Raw genomic sequence first — 21,961 nt, forward strand, 5'->3', positions numbered from 1 at the left:
GGGGGCGGAGCTGAGGCTCTGTAACAGCGCCCGGAGCCGCTCCGGTGCCGGCGGGGCTGAGCCGAGGGGCACCCGCCCACCAACGGCCGCGGGGTTGCAGCCGACGCGGCGATGCGTGGGGCTAAAGCTGCGTGCCTTGCACGGTGCTCCGGGGGAGCTGCAGCGGAGCGGCGGGACACTGATATCGCAGACACGAGAAGTGCGGCTGTAGGATAAAATCCGGGGTGCGTTTAATTCACATAACACCGAGATTGAAGTTACTGAGGTTGCGGTGCTGGTGGTTCATTCAGAAAGTTGCTATGGGGGGTGGGAGGGGGGGGGAAGGTTCGTTTATGCCCTGAAATACAGTGTGATTGCAGAGCATCCCTCAGCGGGCACAGCCAGGTGGGTGCTGTCACTCCCAGGCTATGGGTGAACGAGTCGGTGTCCTCTGACACGAAGCTGACATCGCTGTGCTTTCCTGGAAGGAATGGTAGTGCTGGGCAGAATGAACACTTGCTGGAAGCGAGGGAACGGCCTCCAGTCTGCAAGTGGAAGCCTGCAACAGGAAGTTTTCAGCTCATCCTCCCGATGCTGTTCCTGCGTGCACAACCTCTGCCCCCAAAACACATGAACTCTATTTCCTCCTCCCCTCCCATTGATGTGGCAGCGCTGGCAGCCACAGGGAATTGTCAGCTGAGCATTCCTGAACGCAACAAACCAGGGGCAAACACAGGACGTGCACCCACCCCTCACTGCCTCTCCTGCAGGACAAACTACATGGAGTGACAACAGGTGTTATTACATCATGTTCCGGGCTCACAGAATTCAAGTAAATGCTGGAACTAAGAACACTTGGAATTAGAACCAGTTCTCAAATGTCCCATGTGCGGGTAGATCATCCATTGCTGGACGCCAACGACGAGGTCCCATAATGCTGAGATTCTCCCACTTCGTTTCTGGGGCTGTGGGCCCAAGAAGGCACAAATTTCTCATGGTTTATTTCTTCAGTCACAGAATCTGTATAACATGCATTCCCTTATGTGCTGGGGTTGGATGGATGAAGGACATGCAGTGTCACACATGAAGACTTTCAAAAAGCCTCTGAAGAGGCTCCACACCTAAAGGTCATTAATAAAACTAAGTCATCCTAGAGTCAGCTAAGGAAAGGCCGTTTTAAGGATTTCCCAAAAGATTACGGGATAGGAAAGTCAGAGCTGTTCAAAAAGCAGGAAGGAAAGAGCACAGCACAACAGTCGTCTTTCAGGATAGAGAGCAGGTAGCAGTGGGGTGGTAGGAGTCAGTGCTGGGGTCAGTTTTATGCAGAAGCTTAGAAAAATCATAGAATGACTTAATTTAGAAAATCATAGAATGGCATAGGTTAGAAGGGACCTTAAAGATCCCCCCCACCAACTCAGGCTGTCCAGGGCCCCATCCGTGGCCTTGGGCACCTCCAGGGATGGGGCATCTCTGAGCATCGGTGCCAGGGCTCCACTGCCCTCTGAGTAAAGAATTTCATCCTAATATCCAACCTAATTCTTCCATCCTTTTTCACTTTAGAACCATTCCCCCTTGTCCTATGCTCCCCTGTCTTTGATGGTCCTCTGAAGTCACCTGTGCAAGGACAACATCTCTGGGCAGCCTGGTCTGGTGGTTGGCAATGCTGCCCATGGCAGAGGATTTGAAACTAGATGACCTTTGAGGTCCCATTCAACCCAGGCCATTCTATGATTCTATGAACAACAACAACATATATATATCTCCTCTTCTTAAACGTATGGTTCAGGTCTCCAGATCTCCAGCAGAACATAGTGAGGTTAGAGAAGATAAGGATGAGGTCAACTAAAATGACCAAGGCAATGAAGCAACTTAGATAAGAAATATAAAATGATAGGAACACGGGCTTGGATGCTGGGGAGGATACAGGCAAGAATCATTAAGGCAACTCAGTACTGCATTGCCTTACGTTCTGTGACACAGGAACTAGTGGCACTCACTGCAGTCAGTCAGTCAGCTTAAAAGTACTGTCTATCTAAGTACTTCTTAGTACTTCTACTGTCTATCTTAAAAGTACTGTCTATCTAAGTACTTCTTTACATAGTGAGAGGTGACTGTCTGTAATCTGCTGTCATGGGGTGGTTGTGGAGGAAGATTGTACCAGGAAACTCAAAAGAGATTAAAACACCAAGCAATGGCAACAACAACACTAAAGGCTGAGACAAACTTCAACGTCCTCAGTTCAGTTCCAGCTGATGCTGCAGAAGTAGGAGGAATGACAAGAGCAGATATGAACTGCACTTATGAGCTCTCCCTAAGTAGCACAGACATCAAATATTAGGCAACTTGCACGGTGAGCCTGGGCCTAAGGAGGTGATTTTATGCTTCTCTATTCCTTTTGTTGGCTCTCAGACACGACACTGAAGTTGCACTGCTGTTATCACAGTTCTCTGTCCAGGGTTAAACTACAAAGAAATTATTTCTGTGGTTCCTTTTTCCTGACTCTTAAGGCACACTTTGTCACCTTGCTCATTTTCCGTGCTCCTGTGCAGAAACACAGTCAGCACTACAGCATTTACAGTTATCAAACATGCAGCATTAAAAGACCTGAAACTGCGTAACACGGGGCAGCTGACCACAAAACTGAACAGAACTATTTTTGAGGAACAGACATGCAAATCAGTGTCACTGTGATGAATACGAACAGTTCTTCTAGAACAAGCAGATATTGACAACGTTCAAGGAAATAGCTGCTGTGCCTATTTCTTTTTGGTAGAAGACCAGTTCTTCCTCTCTTCCCCTTTGGCAGAGTCAGCTTTGCCATTCACCCATAGTTCACTCAACATCCAAACGTTCAGCCAGTCTGACTGCAATCAGAAGAGTATGTTTTCTGCACTTACGAATGGTTTCATAATCATGGAACCGTGGAATGGCTTGGGTTGGAAGGGACCTCAAGATTTGAAGAAACACGAATCAGGCTCAAAAACAAACAGAAGGATTGGCCTAAAGTACAATGGAGAACAAATGTGAAACGTGGCCGGGCCTCGAGATTAACTCAGAATCCCAGCCAGAATTTTCAGAGCTAATAGGAGTAACCATTTTAATTCCATCCCTTCATGCAGACAAAGCAAGCTGTGAATTAGCCTCCAGAAGTCCTCTGAATTCTGTAACTTTGATTCCAGTTTGTTTCCAGCATGATTCTGGGAGGGCAAGGAAAAGTGTTTGATGTGAACCAGTGGTCTGGATGATCCTCTCAATTAGCTGGATGAAATAAGCTGAATGTTTTTGGTGCTTTACGTGAGTTTTCAGGTCGTGTAAGACACTCTGGGTTTACCTCCCTCAGTGTGGGTTCAGGCTTAGTGTCACTGGATGTTGCTGTAGCTTCACACACCTTCTCAGCAGGCGATCACTTCTCAGTGGCCGTGGTGGGGTGATGGAATTCCTTTCCCTCCTCTTCCACAGGAACCATGACATCATTCCCTGGAAAAACCTCTGTCTCCTGCTCTGGATAGTGCATTGACAGCTCCTCTTCCATCTTTTCCTGGAGATCAACATCAGTTTCATATCCCCTAGCAGTGCAGCTCTTGATACCAGGCGTTTTTGAAGACCCCACAATAACGGTATCGGCGTTCATGATGAATATTTTTCCTGAGAAAGGAATATAAAAGAAGTAATGCTGAGCATAGGCAACAGTGCTGCTGTTCTTAGAGGTGGCTCCTTGTCATGCAAAGCTTTGACTTGGTACTCAGTTTTTATTTTCTCCTTTGTTTAATCAGACATTTGCAGATCAAACGTCTCACAGAGAAAGATGAAAGGCTGTTTCCCAATATCTAACCAAGGGGTGTTGCTCTTTTGGCAGCTTGGAATGAGAGCTACCAAGAACTTCCACCTTCCTTCTTATTATCAAGCCCAGCCAAAGCCCACAGCAAGCTTATCTACGACCAAAGTACCTTCCACAGGCCCGATGAATACCTTCTGGGATCCTGGTTAACCTCTTCTGCAAAAGAGAGGCCTCCTTCCTCCCCTGCTCTGCACTGCCATCAGGTACCTCATTCAGAAAACTATCACAGCTGTTTAAATCTAAGGTAGAGAAAGGGCTGTCCTGGGCAACCTGATCTGCTGGGTGGCAACCAGCCCGCAGCAGGGGTTGAGGCTGGGTGGGCACTGAGGTCTCTTCCAACCTATGCCATTCTAACATGGGGACTACGTTCCAGCATTTCACAGGCTAGCAAACAAGTTCTGGCTTTGCACGCCCACATTTCTTTATGATTTGAGCCCATCCTGACAGACAGGGCATCTTCGTATGCGACACAGAGAGGACTGGAACAGGAGTAGGGAATGGCAGTGAGTTCTGTTGTTCATTTCTTTTGACTGTGCCTCCACAGACAGCTCCCTCTCTCTCCCCATACAGGGAGTTGGCATTTTGCAAAAGCCTGTTCTTAGGGCTAGTTCTGATAACAGAAATCCCTGTTGGTCTGCAGCAGCAAAAACAGAAGATGCATTTTCTGCTTCTGCTTTTCCTTGTTCTTTCTGTGCTTTGTCTTTTGCCTCCCAGAAAAGCCGGACTGGATTCCAGCAGCCTTAAGAAAACAGTCCTGAATCAGCTGAGCCATTTTAAGTCTTTGGATTTGACTCATGCAGAAAAATAATAATAATAGCATTGACAATACAAACCAACTTGTTTACAGTACACAGACTCAATGGCCATGGCCATCTCTGTTAGCAGCTCTAGATACTTTTCCAGCTTGCCAATGCTTTCAGGATGATATCCTATGCCCAGGGTTGAACAAATGAGAAGGTAAAAAAATGATAACTTAAGACTCACCAATCTGATTATTTGTGTGGTCTCTCACTTGAGAATCAATGGGGCCATCTGGGGCTTTTCCATTGCTCTGCGTCACTTCAGTCAGACTCAGAACAGGACTACCTGCTTTTTCAGCACTGGAGATCAAGTTGTTGTTGTTGGTTTCCAAAGGGAGGCTCCTGTCAGTTAACTCCTCCTCTTCTGGACATTTGTCAGTGGTCAGTGTGATCTTCTGCCAATACAAAGAGGAGAGCAGAAGGGTCAACGCAAAAACACTGTGAAGATAGCAACAGGTTGACAGAATCTTTCTGCGGCAGGCAGAAATAACACAACAGCACCACTGTCCCAGGGGGTGAAAAAAAGCAAAGTGCCCTGCAGATACAGGAACTTAAGCACCCTTGAATTACATTCCTGTATTCCTTAAGGCCACGTTTGAACGTAGCCCAGGACATGAAAGTGGCAGCTCCTAATTTGTCTCATTTCTGCACCTCGATGACCACGGATTACAATTCCAAATAAAAAGGCTGGCACTTTTTAAGAGGGCATTGAGAAAGATCATTAATTATTTACATTGGAATGGAAAGTGGCCTGTTTTGGAATGTGGTTGACACTTACTGCATATTTGTCCACTAGATCAGAACCTGTAATGGAAAGGTGAAGGATTATCAGAAAAGAATTCATAGCGATCACAAGAACATTAATTGCCTTGAAATAGCACCCACCCATGTCCTAAACTACTTTACAGCCTGACTCAGCTCCATTATGCTGTCTTTACCACTGAGGGCACACTTCTTTGAAGGGCTGAAGTGATGCAGGGACACATTGCTGCCAAGCATGTGAGATCCTGCTCTCCCCAAAGCCCTTTGCACCCACACCCATCACTTTCCACACACCAAAACTGGCGTTCATCTCATCACATCTAATCACACGATGAACTGATAAAGCCTTCTAAGTAGGCAGAAGACTCTCTTATCAAAGTAACAGTAATAATACGCAAGGATGGAGGAACACTGGGGGAAGAAGGGAGCGTGCAGAGGAGCTGTGAGTGCCCCATCCCTGGAGGTGCCCATGGCCATGGATGGGCACTGGGCAGCCTGAGCTGGTGGGGGGCACCCAGCCCATGGCAGGGGTTGGAACTGGGTGGGCTTTAAGGTCCCTTCCAACCCAACCACTCTATGATTCCATGATTCTATACGAAGCCAGATGCCTCCTATCTGATTCCATTCTGATGCACGGCCATCATTACCTTCAATATGTCAGCTCTGTAATGCTGCACAGTAACATTTTCTTATTGTGTAAACCAAGTGAGGAGGGAAAAATTCCATTTTGAGAAAATTGAGCTCACATGAGAAGTGTTGAATCATATTCCTGAATAAATAAGCAGAAATGCTCTGATGCAGAGCAGCCAGCAATATCTACCACAACAGAACAGAGCAGCCAGAGGAGATGCTCAGAGATCCGTTAGCTGAGCAAAAGGCGTGCACTGCAGGAGATCTGTAAGGGTTGCTATGGCAAACATCCACTTTTTCTTTTGGAACACATCTCCCAGATCTGAGTGCTCAAGAAACGAGCCGGGCGTGTTTCCAGCAGCCCCCCTGCTCGACGCATCGCCCAACAGCGCCCGTGCAGTGGGGACAAAGAGCCATCTAGCGGCGTGTCACATCCACAGCGCTACCAGCCTGCAGAGGACGGACCACAAGTTCCAAAAACTAAAGCTAAAAGGTCACCACCACCCATTTCCCCAGCCGGTTTGTAGCATGCTCCTTCATACAGTCAGCTACTTTAATTGGATGTGACCCTGGGCAACCTGACCCAGTGCCTCGTTTGGTGGTTGGCAACCAGCCTGCAGCAGGGGTTGGAGCCGGATGGTCTGTGAGGTCCCTTCCAACCCAACTATGGCTCTATGAGAATATTCTCCAACATATCACAGAATCACAGAATGGCCTGGGTTGAAAAGGACCACAATGACCACCCCATTTCAACCTCCCTGCTATGTGCAGGGTCGCCAACCAGCAGACCAGGCTGCCCAGAGCCACATCCAGCCTGGCCTTGAATGCCTCCAGGGATGGGGCATCCACAGCCTCCTTGGGCAACCTGTTCAGTGCGTCACCACCCTGATGCAGAACACGATGCAGAACAGTTTGCCTAGAATCCTTAACTGACCCGTCTTCACCAGGCAATAGGAAATATCATCTCCCCTCCTGTCCTCTGTAGCATTTTAGGATGCTGTAATTCCCTGGTGGGAAGGCTGAACAGCATGCTGTGCACCACGTTTAAAACTCACGCTTTTGTTTGAGGATGAAGATCCGTTTCTTGCAGACCTTCCATTGCCAAAATGACAGCATGCCCACAGGTAGCACCATCACAGAGAGAACCACTGCCCAGAAAACAAGACCTGCAGCACAGGAGGGGCAAAGGGAGAACAAAGAGACCAAGAGAAGGCAGAAGGGGAACTATCAGTAGATCTGTGTGTTTGCCCAACATCATTTCACAAGCTGCAGGGGTTATGCAGGAGGCTCACGTACTACTTTTACTAAAGATATCTCTGAACAAAACATGCCAGATAGAATAAATCCTTTCTGACCTCTCGTTGTTGTTTCCCCCTTGGCTAAGGTGGGAGAAGTGCCAGCCAGAGCTTCCTCCTCGGGAGTTGAACCGGGAATTTCGGTTGTGGCACTTGAAAGGATGCTAGCAAGGGTCACCGGGTTTGCATTACGCTTCAGTACGTCAGAGTCATCTGTCTCATTGGTGATTCTGATGGAGGAGGTGTCTGGGGTGAGGTAGGAGGGCAATTGGTCCGTGCAAACCTGATCATGGGTGGCATTTCCTTTGCCTTGTGCTACTTTGTTCAACTTGGCACAGCTGGGGAACAAAAGAGAGAACAGTGCATCAGCGCTAGGAGCAAATGACATGACACACAGTAAGATTTTCCATGTGGCACATGCCCTTTTTGGTCATGTTTATACCACATGTATTTACTGGGTTTAGTCAGAAAGTCATTAACCTTCTGCTCACCCCTGTGGCACTGATTCTTGACCCGGATGCAAATTCATACGCGCACGGAATCCCACTGTACTCAGTGAACTGAAACTGAGGCGAGAGAGATCCCTTCCTCCTTCCAGCTACAAACAGCACAGAGGCTCAAAGCTGTCCCACTGCCTCTCAGGTGAATTTGTCACTCCTGGTGCAAAGCACACAGGAGTCCCTTTGGGTCCTTTATTAGCTTTAACCAATCGGTTTGTCACTTGGAAACACTCTGGACTTACTCCGTGTGGGGCTTGCAGACGTCAGTGCTGGAGCTTTGGTCAGAGAAGGTCCCAGGAGGGCATTCCTCACATGAAACATCAGTCTCTGAAGTGCCTGAATAAAAGCAATGACAGCGGATGGGCTGACCAAAATGAATAAACTCCAAGCCTACGGCCAAGATCAGAAAAGGTAAAATGGGGAGGAATTCCTACCTCTGATTTTGACCCCAAAACCAGGCTTGCAAGCAGTGTGCCGCTGGCATCGCATGCAGGTGTTCTTAGCAGCAGTCTGGCAAAACATCCCTGGTCGACACTCACACACCCGGCTGGAATTGAAGGAGCAGGGGGCCTTCTCCACAAGGTCAAATTCTGCAGGGAAGAAACAGATGGAGTAACAGAGGATCACTGTGTGAGGAAAAGGCAAAGCAGGGGTGAAAGCTGAGCAACAGCAGTGCAAAGGCTTGGGAAGCAGAGCAGGCTGCTGGCACTCTTTGCAACAGCACTTTAAGTCGTGAACAACTGGAGAAACCTGTAGGTGATAACAGCAAACCAGCTACCTTTGGTGCATAACACACAAGCATCACATCGTGGCTTTGGGGACTGATTCAGGTATTGCTCAGGTCCACATCTCATGCAGTCTTCATCTGGATCCATGGGACATGATTTCTTTTTAGCATAGCCTGGAGAAAGAAAGCCAAAATGTGGAGATAATAGTTCAAAAATAGAGGAGAAAACCATCTTGAAGCATTGTCAGCCTTAAAGCCAAAGGCACAGCAGTGAGCTGTGGGCTGGTGGCCTTCGCCAGCAGGTGGAAAGAGTCACCAGACAGTAAGGAATGATGGCAGCTGCAGAAGGAAAAGCTCAAACAACATAAAGACTGAGCTGAATGTTTAACAGGTGACAAACAGGAGAAAAATGAATCGCAGTTTCAGCACCAGCCCACATCGGTCAATCACAAAGGGTTAATTGTAGGAATGGGAGACCTGGCAGGAAAATAACTCACCTACCATTCATTCTGGTGAGTGCAGTGTGGGAGCACAAGTCAAAACAGCCACTTCCTATTTGGCCCTATAAATACTACCAGACAAGCCCTAACCACATCACTCCCACCTTCTCAAAACTGCTTTGCTAAGACTGCTCTTTTGAAGGCTGGAGCTGATTGCAGAAGTGAGATGTTTGAGAACTGTGGCTCATGACAGCCAGCTGCAAACTGTGTCGCTGCTATTCATAAGACCCAGCTATGACATCCATCTCTGGGGGAGCTTCTGAAGGAGAAAAGAGCTTCTTCCCCTGGGAGTGGCCCAGAGTGTCTCTGCCCCTCCTCTCCTTCCACAGGAGCAGTTTCTCCATCCCTTGGTCTTGCTTACTCATGCATTTTCTGAATGATTCTGGTGGAGTGCACTGAAGCAGTACAGGAAGTGTCTGATGTAACTGCATGCAAATGCTAGCAGCCAAGCACTAACCTTCTCTTTATAGCACAAATAAATGTCAAAAATTTCCCTTCTGAAAAAAAAAAATAATAATAATAAAGCAAAGAGAGAAATCAGTGAGAAAGAAAGAAAAGAGAGAGAGAGGGGAGGCCACACTTGTAAGAGAAGCGATTGGTGATGGTGCAGTACCATAAAATGCCCCATTCATTGAGGGGGAGTTTCAGACATTTCCAGAGCTCTTATCTCAGAGATGTGTTTCATACTTATGACCTCATGCACGCCTGAGTCACAGCTTCAGGCACAGCTCTCTCTGCCCCCTGCCACGTGGATGTTCCACCTCTCACATGAGATGCTTTCTGAACTGTTTTGACTACGAGCACAATGGCAGATTTTCTGCACCGTCATTTAATGCGTCGTGCCTTTGATCAGAAGCTAAAACCACCGCACTACTTCATATCCTGGGGCAAGCAGAAATCAGTTGCTGGACCTGCCAACAACTTCTGAGTGTCAAACCAGCCAATAAAAAGCACAGACCAAATTCTAGCAAGCTATCTTGCTTGCAGTTTAAAGGCAGTTTGCATGCAGACCCAGCAGGGCGGGAAAGGAGAGAACAAATTCACATCTGGATCTACACCACACTGAGTGCAGTGAAACTGCACTTCTCTGCAGGGTCAAGGAGCAGCTCTGTGATACACGTGGTTGGTGCACAAAGTGTGAGGAAGGCTCCGTGTGAATGTGACTGAGGCACAAACGTACTGACCTGAAGGGCACTGGTAACAGCACCTCCCTAATGTTTCATCATAGAACCAATTCTTGAGTGTGTCACAGGAATGAGATGAGGTGAACGGTGGCTAAAAATTGAAGCAGACAAAGACACAATTAGAGGGCAATTAGGACTGCACGAGGGCAGATCCCAGCATCTGTCTCTAATGATGGTGGTTACAAATGGTAAAAGACTACAGGTTTTTGGAAGTCCAAACATTTTCACAAGCAACTACACAACCACTGCCCATGAACTTTAGCAAAGATCGTAATATTCAGCATATTTAGCAATCATTCAGTATGCACCCTCAATTAGCAAGCTCTTTGCTCTGAAATTGCTTTAAATGTAAATATATAAATATATATAAATATAAAAATATAAATATACCTGAAAGGAATATCGCAGCCCCATCCTTCCAGTGAGCATCTCAGAGCTCAAAGAAAGGAACTCTTGGCTCCGTGTAATGAAAAGAGGAGTGGCACTGCCCCATAAAAGTGCTTTTCAGCCAAATGCTCTTTAAAAGCTCCCACCTTTTCTTGAGGCAAGGAATTTTAAGAAGGATAACACTAACAGAACCCCCTCCATACCTGTAGTGGCTTTCCAGCTCTGTATACGCTGGCACTAGAAGCAGTACCATGGTCAGCATCACGTAAGGTTTGCCAAATGGGCTGTGATCCAATCCACAAAGCTGATCTATAAGTGCACAGCTGTTTGTATACTAGGTCTCCATGTCCCGTGCCCCTTGCTAACCCTTGTTAAGGCATTCTGAATCTGTTCTGTCATAGTTTGCTCTGGTTGTTTTTGCTCTGCTCGTGCTCACCTTCACACCATTCATCGATGCAGCAAAGCCAATCTTCCTGCTCAGTTATTTGCTCCTCCAAACACTTGAATTTAGCAACCTAAAGGCATGCTTACTGCAAACTAACAAATCGTTTTACCTTTAACCTGGGGACAAATCCTACAGTGAGAACAAGTGTGCCCTGACTTGAAATGAAAGCTGCAAGTACTGCACAGTGAACAAAGCCCTCATCCAAATAACTGAACCCATCTCTTTTCCCAAGTGAAGGTTTTCATTAACAAGCCTTGATATGATTATGTAACCAATACTTAAAATAAAAGCCACTACAGTTCTAATATTAGCTTAAGAAAATTACTCTGCAATGATCCCACCTTCTGCATTTCCTAACAGCCCTAAAGATAACACTTACTGGCAGTAACAGGGAATGGCACAATGTGTTTGGCATGGGGTCACCCAGGAGTCATTTCAGAGATTTAAAGTGGATTGATTCCTTTTATACAGAAAATTCGGGCAACAACAGCATCCTGGCTATACCTCATTCATCCTGGCTATACCTCATTCATCCTGGCTGTACCTCAGTCATCTTGAATCGGTTCCTCTTTAAGACCTCTAAGATGTCACCACAAAAACCTGATCTTCTCTTTCTGGTTGTTCTAGAAAACCAAGGCTGGCTTCAGAAGATGCTGAATGTTAAATCACAATGGGAACAGAGATCTTGAATGAGATACGCAGCACATAAACACAGAGCTTATTGAATTTTGGGGTTTTATTGAATGCTTGGGCTTTAGACAAAGAAATAGGGTCTGCCTCCAGGCATGAAGGAAGAGCTACTTCTCAAAATGTGATCTTGCCTATCTAAAACATCAGATCCTTCTCCGAGTTACAGTGATGCAAATCCTGCTTATGAATTTCCCCTGGTGCCAGTGCTGCCATAACTTACTGAGGGAGCTACACATAAATGGTGCACAAATCAGGCAGGGATGCATATGAAGGAAAGCACTCGACACTTTTCTCCTTCCACAAGAGGGCAGCTGCAGCCTGCAGTCAATGAGGGCAATGAGGCACTGCACAGACTGCCAGAGAGGTGGTGCAGACACCCAAGGTCAGGGAATGGGGTTCTGAGCACTGATGGAGCTGTGGGTGTCCCTGCTCAGTGCAGGGGTTGGACCTGATGGCCTTCAGGGTCCGTCCCAACTCAAACCATTCTGTGAAGGTGTCTTTAGGAGTTACCATCTGATGTGTCTCACGAGAACAAAACTCACCACAGACCTTCTCAGTGATAAATACAGTGCACGCCAATTGTTGACATCAGCCATCAGCTCACTGTTGCCTATTTTTCCCCCCTCTCTAAACCATAAAGCTAAAAAAACCCCTAAGCAGAAAGGCTGGCTGCTTGCATTCAGCATACTGTCTATTAACCAAGCTCCCATATGTCTAGCTTAGATGTCCAACATGACTTATACAGGCAAAAATGGCAGTGCAGGCAGGTATGCATCACTACAAACAGTACTGGATCTCCTTCCCAATGCACAGAAAGCTTCTTCTAAGCTCAATTTCAAACTTGCATGCATCCCATGGAATAAAAAGCCTTGCTGTAAGACCTACCCTTGCCCCGGACTCCTGTGGGTTTGTTGGGGAACAAAATAAATCATTGCCCAAAGGCAGAGAGCACACCTTGAAGAAATGGCAGGGGTGAACTGCCCAGGGCTCAGAATGCCTCAAAGTCTTCCATAAGTGCCTTGGTCAGGAGGATACCACATTGTAATCAGAAAAGGCAGAGGAAAAGCTCATTGTTTCATTACGCTGTGGTTATAAAGGAATCTGGTGACAGCACAGCCCAGTTCTGTTTAAACAAGGGAAATTCTGAGCAAAATTCCCAGCAGCGGTAGCAGTGCTCACCTCCCCAGCATCGATGCACGCTGAGCCCTGAGCTGTGCTACCAACAGCTGATGGAGCCTGCTGTGTGTCCAGAGCCGTGTCTGGGCTGATGATAGACAAGAGAGGAGGATGTTGAAGAAAATGCCCCCCCTGCCATGCCTGAATCAGAATGGGCAGCATCCAAAAGAAGGGAAGGGATGTGGGGGGAGGCAGTGAGGAGAAAAGGAAAGAACGCGTGGGAAAAGTGGTGCTTTGTCATAGGAAAGCTCAGGAAGAAGACAGCAGGAAGGAAGAGTATTTGTGTTCTTCCTGCTTTTGTGGCCAAAAATCTCAGCATTAAGACATTTCTAATGTATTTCGGGTGCTATTTCTCCTTGCTCCAGGGCACTCACAGGAATGGCCAATTAGCCAGTAAGACAAGATTCATATTTTTGCCTCTTCCTGCCTATACTGTTGGAAGGACATGTATGTGACAACTTTCTGTTCTGCCCTTTCCCTCCTCCTTCTGGAATACCTTAAGAGGCACTGCAGAGTGCAATATAGATCATACCTATCTGCAACAACCACACGGCTTTTCTTCATCAGGGAGGTCTCTAACAAATGGTACAGAACAAACGGACTGAAATACAGCAATCCTGCTGAGTTATACTCAGTTTTTTAAAAATCTTTTCATCTTCTGACTGTTCCTTTTTCTTATCCACTCTCTCGCATGAATCTCAAGACAGACAGAAATGGGACTCAGCAGATCAGGCCAGGAAAATTCACAATTTGAGCACAATTTCACTTTGTAAGGCAGCGTTAGTGCCACTGTCCCATTGAAGTGGATGGAGATAAGAGACTGAATTTCACTAATCCACGCATGCAGGCAAAGAAAGGCTTCTGGTTTAGCAGGAAGATGATCCTGGAGGTCTTTTCCAGCCTTAATGATTCTGTGATTCTACACCTTCTGAAAGAAAATACCGCAATTCATATGTAACATGCTTGGATTGCTCTATAATGGGATGGCCTGGGATCCCTCGGCTTTGTCATTTCATTGACCTACTAGGCCAACGTTCTTGTTGGGTTTTTCTTCTTTCATGTGCTGCCAAACAAAGCCCAGTTAAAAAACAAAACAAAACAAAAAACCAAACATATTTGACACGAAGCATTTGGATTTTTCAGTGTTTCTTGTTGCCAATTTCTACAATCACATTTGCAATCCCAATTTAAATAACAGTCATTGCAAAGATGGTGCTGAATTCAGCAGGCTAGTCTGCAATTCAGTCAGGACAAGGTTTGACTCATTTATTTATGGTCTCTGGAGCTCATAAAGCCATGGTGAGGCAGATCAAGAAGTCAGCTTACTACAAATAAGCTGTAAGTCAGAAAGAAAGTGTATTATGGTGAAAAAAAGAGAGAGAGAGAAGAGAAAATGTACCAGCATTGGCTGTTCTAGAACTGACTAATTCTGTAGCAAAACAGTCTGCTCTTCTTCAAGCTTCTATCCAGATTCTGTCAGTACGAAAAAAAGAAGTTGATAATGAAGGATTTCAAGTTGTCAAGCTTCATGCTCATTATTAATGAGCGCTAACTGAAAATTAAAGCAAACTCCAAACTCAGCAAGGCTGACGTGGTTATTCCAGGTAGCTGATGATTTTGCAGTGAGTCTGCATGCTGACCACGAGTAATAGAAAACAGAATTCATCACTATCCTTTTCATTCTGTGAACTGACCAAAGTGATGTCAAATAGCAAGAACTAACTAAAGCAGCCAGCATTCAGCACACCTGATGTGCTGACCTGAATGCCCCCTAAGTACTCCTCAGGTGAGTAAAGGACTGCAGGCTCTGATCCTACAGAAGAAAAGAAGGATCAGTGTACTTCAGGAAAGAGATGGTGGCAGGGCAGAAAGACCAGGGTGAGGTAGAGCAAACTTGCCACGTGGGAGGGGAATTTACAGCTGAAGACATTAGGCAAACTCCTACTCTTACTGTAAGAGCCATGAGGATCTTTTTCAAACTTCTACACAGAGGATTGGTTATGCTCAAAGATCTAATCAGAGGCAGTTTCTTATTAAAAATCTCCTGACAGCCCATGTGATGTGCTGCACCATTCACTTACAATGCACGGACAGGTGTCTTAAATGGGCTAACATTTCCACCACAAGGAAAACTTGCACCACAATTTAAGGATCCAACCCAGCGGGCGATCAGCCACCAACTTGACCTTACCTATGCAAAGAGCCTCTGCGACTGACTGATCTTTGGGGTTTTTTTTGCCATTTGTACTTAAGTGTCAGCCAAGGAAATCACCTGGGTTGACGCCAGGCTCCGAGGGCTCAATGCCAGACCGTGCAATGGTGAGGAGGGGGTGAGTGGGGTGGGGTGGGGGAGCAAACACAGAAGTGTCTGAGATGATAGGATTGGAGATGGGAGCTCACTTGCATCCACAGCAACAGCTTCGTGTGAGCAGCGTGCTGTGTTTATTCTAAGTTGATCTGATGCAGAAAAGGGAGCCCATTCATGGGAAAGTCGGTGTCAAAGGGGTGGGCGGATGTAGAGAGGAAGGTATTTTATTGTTTCGTTTGCCTCTTTACACCTTTCATTTTGCCAGCCCTGACTCACATCAGCAGAGTGAGCCCAAGCAAAATTCTGTAAGGAATGCGGCGGGCACAGAGCACCTGGCTGTCCGGGCAAAAACGAGAGCTTTATTCAAAGTAAATGAGGTCGGTCCCACATTCTTATGAAATCTTTCCTCGTTTCCTAGCTGGGATGTGCCTGGAGGTGCAGTAATATCAGCAATGCCAAAAAACAAACAAACAAACAAACCCCAGACTCAAATCCTAGCTGTATCTGCTGGTCCTGTCTGCAGAGCTCCCAGAAAGGGCAAACTGCTGCTTTCTGACAGCTCTGCTTTATCCCTTTAGCACCCTTTATCACAAAGCCTGTTTCTACAGATGCTCACCACCCTGCATGCAACTGCTGGGGAAAAAAAACAGCCCAGGGTGCCCCCAACCCTCTTCCAGATCCTTGGTCCTGCAGGGCTATCGGATCTTCCCCCCCCCTTACCTGTGGGGCTCCCTGAATGTCCTGGAGAAGCAGCAGGAGCCACAGTCCCAGTCTCAGGCTGCAGGAAGCCATCTGCAGTGGCGTTAGCTTTCCTGATCTCCCAGCATTGCAGGTCTGACAGCCAGGTTGCTCCTCCTGAAGTCTGGGACCCTCCCAGCGTCCAGTCCAGCCTCGCTCAGTGTCCGCTCACCAAGTCCAGGGCCACTCCAGCTGTTCAAGACATGAAGGCAACACATTTGAGACTCAATCAGGCTGAGAAAACAATTTGGAAGGAAGCGGGAGGGGGCTGCCCAAAAAAAGAAAAGTTAAAAAAAAAAAAAAAAAAGAAAGAACAAAACAAAACCACTTCAATTGCTACTCCCCGAGCTGTTGGGTTTCTGTGAGTCAGATGCATGCATCAGGGTTGTTACCCGAGGATGTGTCTGGCTGAGCAGTGATGCAGACTGCCCGTACTCATCTGAGGCATCATAGGCTGCCCTCAGAGCACTCCCCAAAGCTTTGGTCCAGGCACGAGTCCAAGCCCTGCCCTGTCCACTATCAGAGCAGCGACCAAGCCTCCAGAGACTTCTCGGTCAGAAGCACAGTGCTTCAGTACAGCAGCTTTACTGCTGTTGAAACAAGTGTGTGAAAGCTCCTGAACAACCACCTTTAGCTCCTGCACGTTGCCGTTTAAACACCAGTATATCGTAGAGCATCCTCCTGAATCCCTTCTTCCTTCCAACGCCACGTGGAATCAGTTCTTGCTGCTGTCAGTCAGCCCTTGCACCGCCACGCTTGTTTTGCTGCTCTGGATAACATTTGGTGGCATGGGAAGATTTCTGCCCATTTAAGGAGCCGTGCAGCCTTCTTATCTGCCCTGAAAGTTTTACCAAAAGTAAAAGTTACCCACTTCAAAAAAAAAAAAAGGCAGACTGCCTTGAAAATCTCGCTGAGGTGCCCAGGAAAATGATGAGAATTTGTATTCCCACACCCGTGTTTCGATGCTCCTTTTCACACTTACCAGCAGAAAGAAAAAGAGAGAAAAGGTTCAAAGTAGGATAACTGGTGATTGCATTGCCAGCTGCCTCACTGCCACCGGGACTGAGAAGCAAAGATGAGAGTGTTCCACAGGGACCCGAGGATGAGGTACGTATCAGCCTTAACTCTCTGCTGTAAGCCTTTTTTTCTCAACACCACCACCTTACAAAGTCAACACAGGCATTTTCAGGAGACTGCATGCTGCGTTCTTGAGATATGCTTTTAGATACAACCTCCTTTCACCACTTTATCAGCTTACTTCTCAATGCCTAAGTGTTCTTAGCTAGAAAAGCCAACTTTAGTAGATATGCCTTTGAGGTCCAGGGACAGCTAAGCATTCGAATGCCCAAATATCACATTCTTCTTTTTTCCTAAATAAATAACAGGCTAGAAAATGTCTTAACCTTGTGCAGTACAACACCATTAGGCAACGCTCACAGTTCACAAAGCGCTGTTTCAAACGATGCCAGCAGCAGGTGAGGAGCCTGTGTTTAATAGCAACGTTCCAATCTGAATACGTTTTTCATCTCAGAGTTTGTGTATTTTGACCTCAAGTATGGTGGTAGGGGCTTTCCAGCAGGAGCCGTATCAGTAACTGGCACTGAAGCATCTCAGCTTTCAAACAAACCCACGCTGCCATTCTCTAAACATTGCCTGGATTTCCTAGAAAATCATCCTCCAAGTTCAAAATAATAATAATAATAGAATCGAACAACTCGAAGCAAACAAACAACCCCATTTCTCTGTTGTTCTGTCAGGGGGTGATGCCTGCCAGACAAACGGAAAAGCCTCAACGAGCACGCTATTATTAATTAGAACGCTGATTTGATTGCATGCATCCGTCTAACATCCAAATCCCCTTTTGTTATAGGTGTTCAAGGTAGAAATGGTGAGGATAAAGTTGCTTGGAGTTCTCTCTTTTAGCAGTTTAGCCAATGTTTAGCTAATTTTCACCGCAGCTATCTGATCTGTGCTGCTCACCTCCATGAGCTGCATGGAGATGAGGGGGCCCAAGAAGGTCCTGTAAGCCAGAGGTTGCTGAAATGTGGCTGGATACATGAAGCAAAAGAGCACAGAGAGCCTGGTAAGCAACAAGAAGTCTCTCACTCACACCCAAGCCATTCCTTCAGCACGTTCCGTGTGCTAACAGAGGGAAGGAAGCACTGAGAGAATGCTACAGAAGCAGCTTAGTCACACAGGTGTGAACAAAAGCACTCATGGCATTTTCTGATTTTGAGATGGCTGATTTTAGTCTCGTACGCACTGACAGCTCCTCGTGCTCTTCAACACAAACCTAGCTGGGACTAAAAGCACCGAGACATCATCTCTGAGCATCGCCAGACACATAAAAGAGATCGCTGCATTGAAAAAGACATCAAAATAACCTTGTCTAAAATCTGTATTTCAGTGTCTGTCAGCGTTGCTATTTAGAGCACCACAATACACCGAGGAGAAGTACTACAATGTCTTGCTGCTCGGCTCGATGAAACAACACCAGATGCTGAAACTCCACTGAAACTCAGCAGTACCCAAAGGAATGTGTGCTGGGATGCATGGTGCAGAACATCGGGGTACAACCTGCAGTGAGAACACTCGAGATCCCAGTAGCTTTAGGCATTATAAGTGAAGTCAACACGCTGAACTTCTCTGGAAGGAGCTCAGAACCCAAAGAGGATGGGAGGAAGGGTGATACTGGTGCAACATAATCTCCCTGAGAAACATCGCCTGGTAGGCAAGCAATGGGAATCTGAACAAGCTGTAGCTGACAACAGTTGAACCTCTATGTGTATTGTTACTCATTCAGACAAGTATCTCATTTATGCTGAGTATGCCACAGATCTGCAAGATTCTATCTTGTATTGATCCTTATTTTGTGCCACATATTCTTTGTATTAAATACTCATCAATCCACTTAATTATGTCTCATTAATCTCATTAATAACTCAACAAATCTCATTAATCAAGCCACACTGCGATATGGAAAAATACAGTGCAGGAGCTCTTGACAACATGACCTGTGGAGTTACAGTGATTTACCAGTTTACCTTGATATATTCATCCACTGTGATCAACAACAAGAAGGACGGTATGCAGCCTGTTATATACTTGTTTAAATATAGCAATGACTTAAAACAAGAGTTCCCAGCAGGAAAAAACGGGTTATAATAAGGTGGGATCATAATAAAATCCCAATACGCAGGGGAAATCCCAAGTCACTTCTGCAACTGTAGCTTCAGCAGACAGTTTCACGTCATTTCTGTGTGCTAGTAAAAGTAATAGAAAAAGAAATTAACTTCCTTGCTTTATGCAGAGTTTCACATACATGCAAACCAGCAGTCTAAAAGGAGAACCAACCAGTCCTTGTTTGTTTGTGACTGGGGACTTTTGCCTCAGTCTTGCTGAGCACAGAAAATTCCTTGGCAATTAATGAACAACCAGCGGAAGGAGATGCATCCTGGTCTTTGTTTCCAAACAATGATGTATTTATTTTTTATTATTGCAAAGAATAGTGTCAAAAAGTACCTACCCGAAACAGCCAATTCCCGATGAGGAAAGTTCAAAAGTGCTGCTAACAGTAATTGCTTGTTGACTCTGAGCCATAAGTTGGAAGAGCACTCCAGAAAGCAGAGAACCTCACTCTTCTGGGAACAAAAGGATGTCCTCAGCTGATCTGAGTCCTTCTGCAAGAAGTCCTGCTTCAGCCAACATCTGTAAACTCTCACACACAACGCCCATTGACCAATTTCATTCCAACGGCTTCCATGCAAACACAACCTCACTTTAAATAGTACACAGGTTGCTTTGAAAGTAATGCCTCCTACTTATTTCAACATAGTCAACACCATTAGCAATGCATTTTCACCAGCAGTGAACAAGAGTCTGCATGCCACGCTTGTAAAAAACTCGACCAGAGGAGGTCACCCTCTGTCAAACACAGCACCCACCCTCACTGTGTTCACATCCACTGTATGGTCTCCATAAGCGTTCAGTGAACATCAGTGAATGTCAACGGGTGACGTATTTTTCCGCATGGAGGAATTCAGTTCCACACCTTTGCTTCATATGCACTTCTGTGCCAGATGCTGTCCCACCAGGCCACCTATCTGCTGCCATAAAGCCATACGGCAACAACACATAACAGGATATTGGAGGGAAGCTTCAGCCTGCACTGCCATTCCATCAATTTCTGTCTCTGACACTGTGGGCCAACATCACAGAACAGGAGGCATTGCTTTCAGCGCAGCCCTTGAACAACGTATGGCAGTGCTACACTTTCACCTTCTAGAAATACCAAAGTCACTCTAAGTATTGCTATGCTTAAAACATCAAATGTTCTCTATTTCTGCCACCAGAGATTTGGGCTCAGTGCTTACATGCAAAAGCAGGTATGATGGTATGTCAGCAATTTTATCCATAGAATGGTTTGGGTTGGAAGGAATGTCAAAGACCACCTGGTTCCAACCATGCCACGTGCAGGGATGCCTTCCAGCAGATCAGGCTGCCCAAAGCCCCATCAGAGCCAGCCTTGAGCACCTCCAGGAAGGGGACATCCACAGCCCCTCTGGGCAGCTGGGATATTCACTTTTTTATTGGGTTGAATCACTGAATATTTTGATTGAAGCAAACATGTAAGCAGCTAAAACGTGTCACATCTGGACAGTAATGACAACGGCACTTCGTTTTCAATCAGTTTTCTTTTACAAACATTCTTTATATAAAGTCGACGTGGGTAACAATCTTAGAACTCTGTTTTTGTCCTCTCAACTAATTCTACTAATTTATGCAGGGGGATAAAATAACTAATAGAAGAAGAAGAAAAAAAAAAGAAGAATCTATGTAAAACATCTCTCTTTTTTTTTGGCTCATAGTAGCTTCAAAACTGAAGCACATTTTGAGTCAGACTGAAAAATGAGAAGAGCTGACAGAGAACTCTGTGCACTCGGGAAAGACTTGGCTTCCATGAAAGAAACCAAAACCAGATCACAGAATTACTATGCCCACAGGCTAGCTGAGAGAGAGATGACCTTAGAAAAAAGATCACATCATGTCTGTACTTTCAGTAATTCCAACTGCAGCTTCTGAAAGAGAGAGCTAGGTTTACACGTTTACACGGTACTTAGCAGGCATGAGATGGTATGTGAATGCCATTTGTATTGAAACCTTCAACAGTGCATCTTCCGCAGTCAAGAGGACAGCCACTTGACCTCTACAGCTCTATGGAAAACAGTGGGTAACAAAGACTGGGCAGGAGCTACCATGTGTGATGGCCCTTCATGCCCTTCCTTCACACGTCCCTGGTGCCAGTTTAATCCAATGCAAAAGTCTCCTCTGCCCCTCGTTTGCTGGAGTAATCATACCGCTAACTGACACGACCCAGCAGCGGTTGCTTTGGGCCGCTCTCCCACATGGCAGCCGTGGCACTGAGACAAATTAATCCACAAGCACCCACTTCTGACTTTCGCTCGGTTTTAAATCATGTCACAATCTTTGCCTGGAGTACTGCAAAGCTCATAGTTTCCTCTCCCTAACCACAAAATGCAGGAAGGCTTCTACAAAGCCATCAGCTGCATGAAAGAACTGGTAAGAAGCAAGAAACAAAGCATGCACTTGCCTTCAGCTAGTTTCTAAATGTACAGAACACCTGCCTACAGAGCCCATAAGCAGCAGCAGTTTGCAGTAAATTCACCTCTTATTTCATAACTTCACCCACGCAGAAAGTCTACTTGAAGTCTGCAGTTGTAGCCAAAGAAGCATCCTCAAGGTTTACATTATTTGATTACGACTGCAGTAATTCTTCACAGGTCTGCTGCTGAGCTCCACCTGGCACATAAATACCTTGGTTTTTTGCTATATACACAATGGTCACATTACCAAGAGTTAAAGCACAACAACTTCACATCACTGTATTCCCACCCGGGTTTTCAAGAGCAAAACCAGACTTCGTTTATAGTGACCTTCCCTCCATCATCATTGTATTCCCACCAGAATACGACCAGGAACTG

General features: G+C 46.1%; 1 protein-coding gene and 1 long non-coding RNA gene across 6 annotated transcripts; one reads left to right on the forward strand and one right to left on the reverse strand.

Moving 5' to 3' along the window:
- The first annotated feature begins 63 nt into the window (after nucleotides 1–63).
- LOC112530144 lies at nucleotides 64–19,027 on the forward strand. The gene is made up of 3 exons (XR_003071533.3): nucleotides 64–224; nucleotides 3,836–4,020; nucleotides 18,367–19,027. It is a non-coding gene; the product is annotated as an uncharacterized LOC112530144 (long non-coding RNA).
- Nucleotides 776–16,419, reverse strand: TNFRSF8 (TNF receptor superfamily member 8). 5 transcript variants are annotated; one of them, XM_015296815.4, is made up of 11 exons: nucleotides 16,352–16,419; nucleotides 15,942–16,151; nucleotides 10,216–10,306; nucleotides 8,583–8,705; nucleotides 8,239–8,394; nucleotides 8,047–8,140; nucleotides 7,365–7,642; nucleotides 7,065–7,175; nucleotides 5,396–5,421; nucleotides 4,802–5,012; nucleotides 776–3,624 (listed from the first exon to the last, which is right to left on the reverse strand). In XM_015296815.4, the coding sequence occupies exons 2-11, from the start codon at nucleotides 16,011–16,013 to the stop codon at nucleotides 3,383–3,385; spliced, it is 1,404 nt and encodes a 467-aa protein (XP_015152301.3). In that variant the 5' UTR covers nucleotides 16,014–16,151; nucleotides 16,352–16,419; the 3' UTR covers nucleotides 776–3,382. The 5 variants fall into 5 exon arrangements, with proteins under 5 accessions (XP_015152301.3, XP_015152299.3, XP_046759054.1 ...); XM_015296813.4 differs by having other exon boundaries at nucleotides 16,288–16,365; XM_046903098.1 differs by lacking the exon at nucleotides 10,216–10,306.
- Nucleotides 19,028–21,961: the final 2,934 nt, after the last annotated feature.

This window comes from Gallus gallus, chromosome 21, assembly GCF_016699485.2.
Source record: "Gallus gallus isolate bGalGal1 chromosome 21, bGalGal1.mat.broiler.GRCg7b, whole genome shotgun sequence".
Taxonomy (NCBI): Eukaryota; Metazoa; Chordata; class Aves; order Galliformes; family Phasianidae; genus Gallus; species Gallus gallus.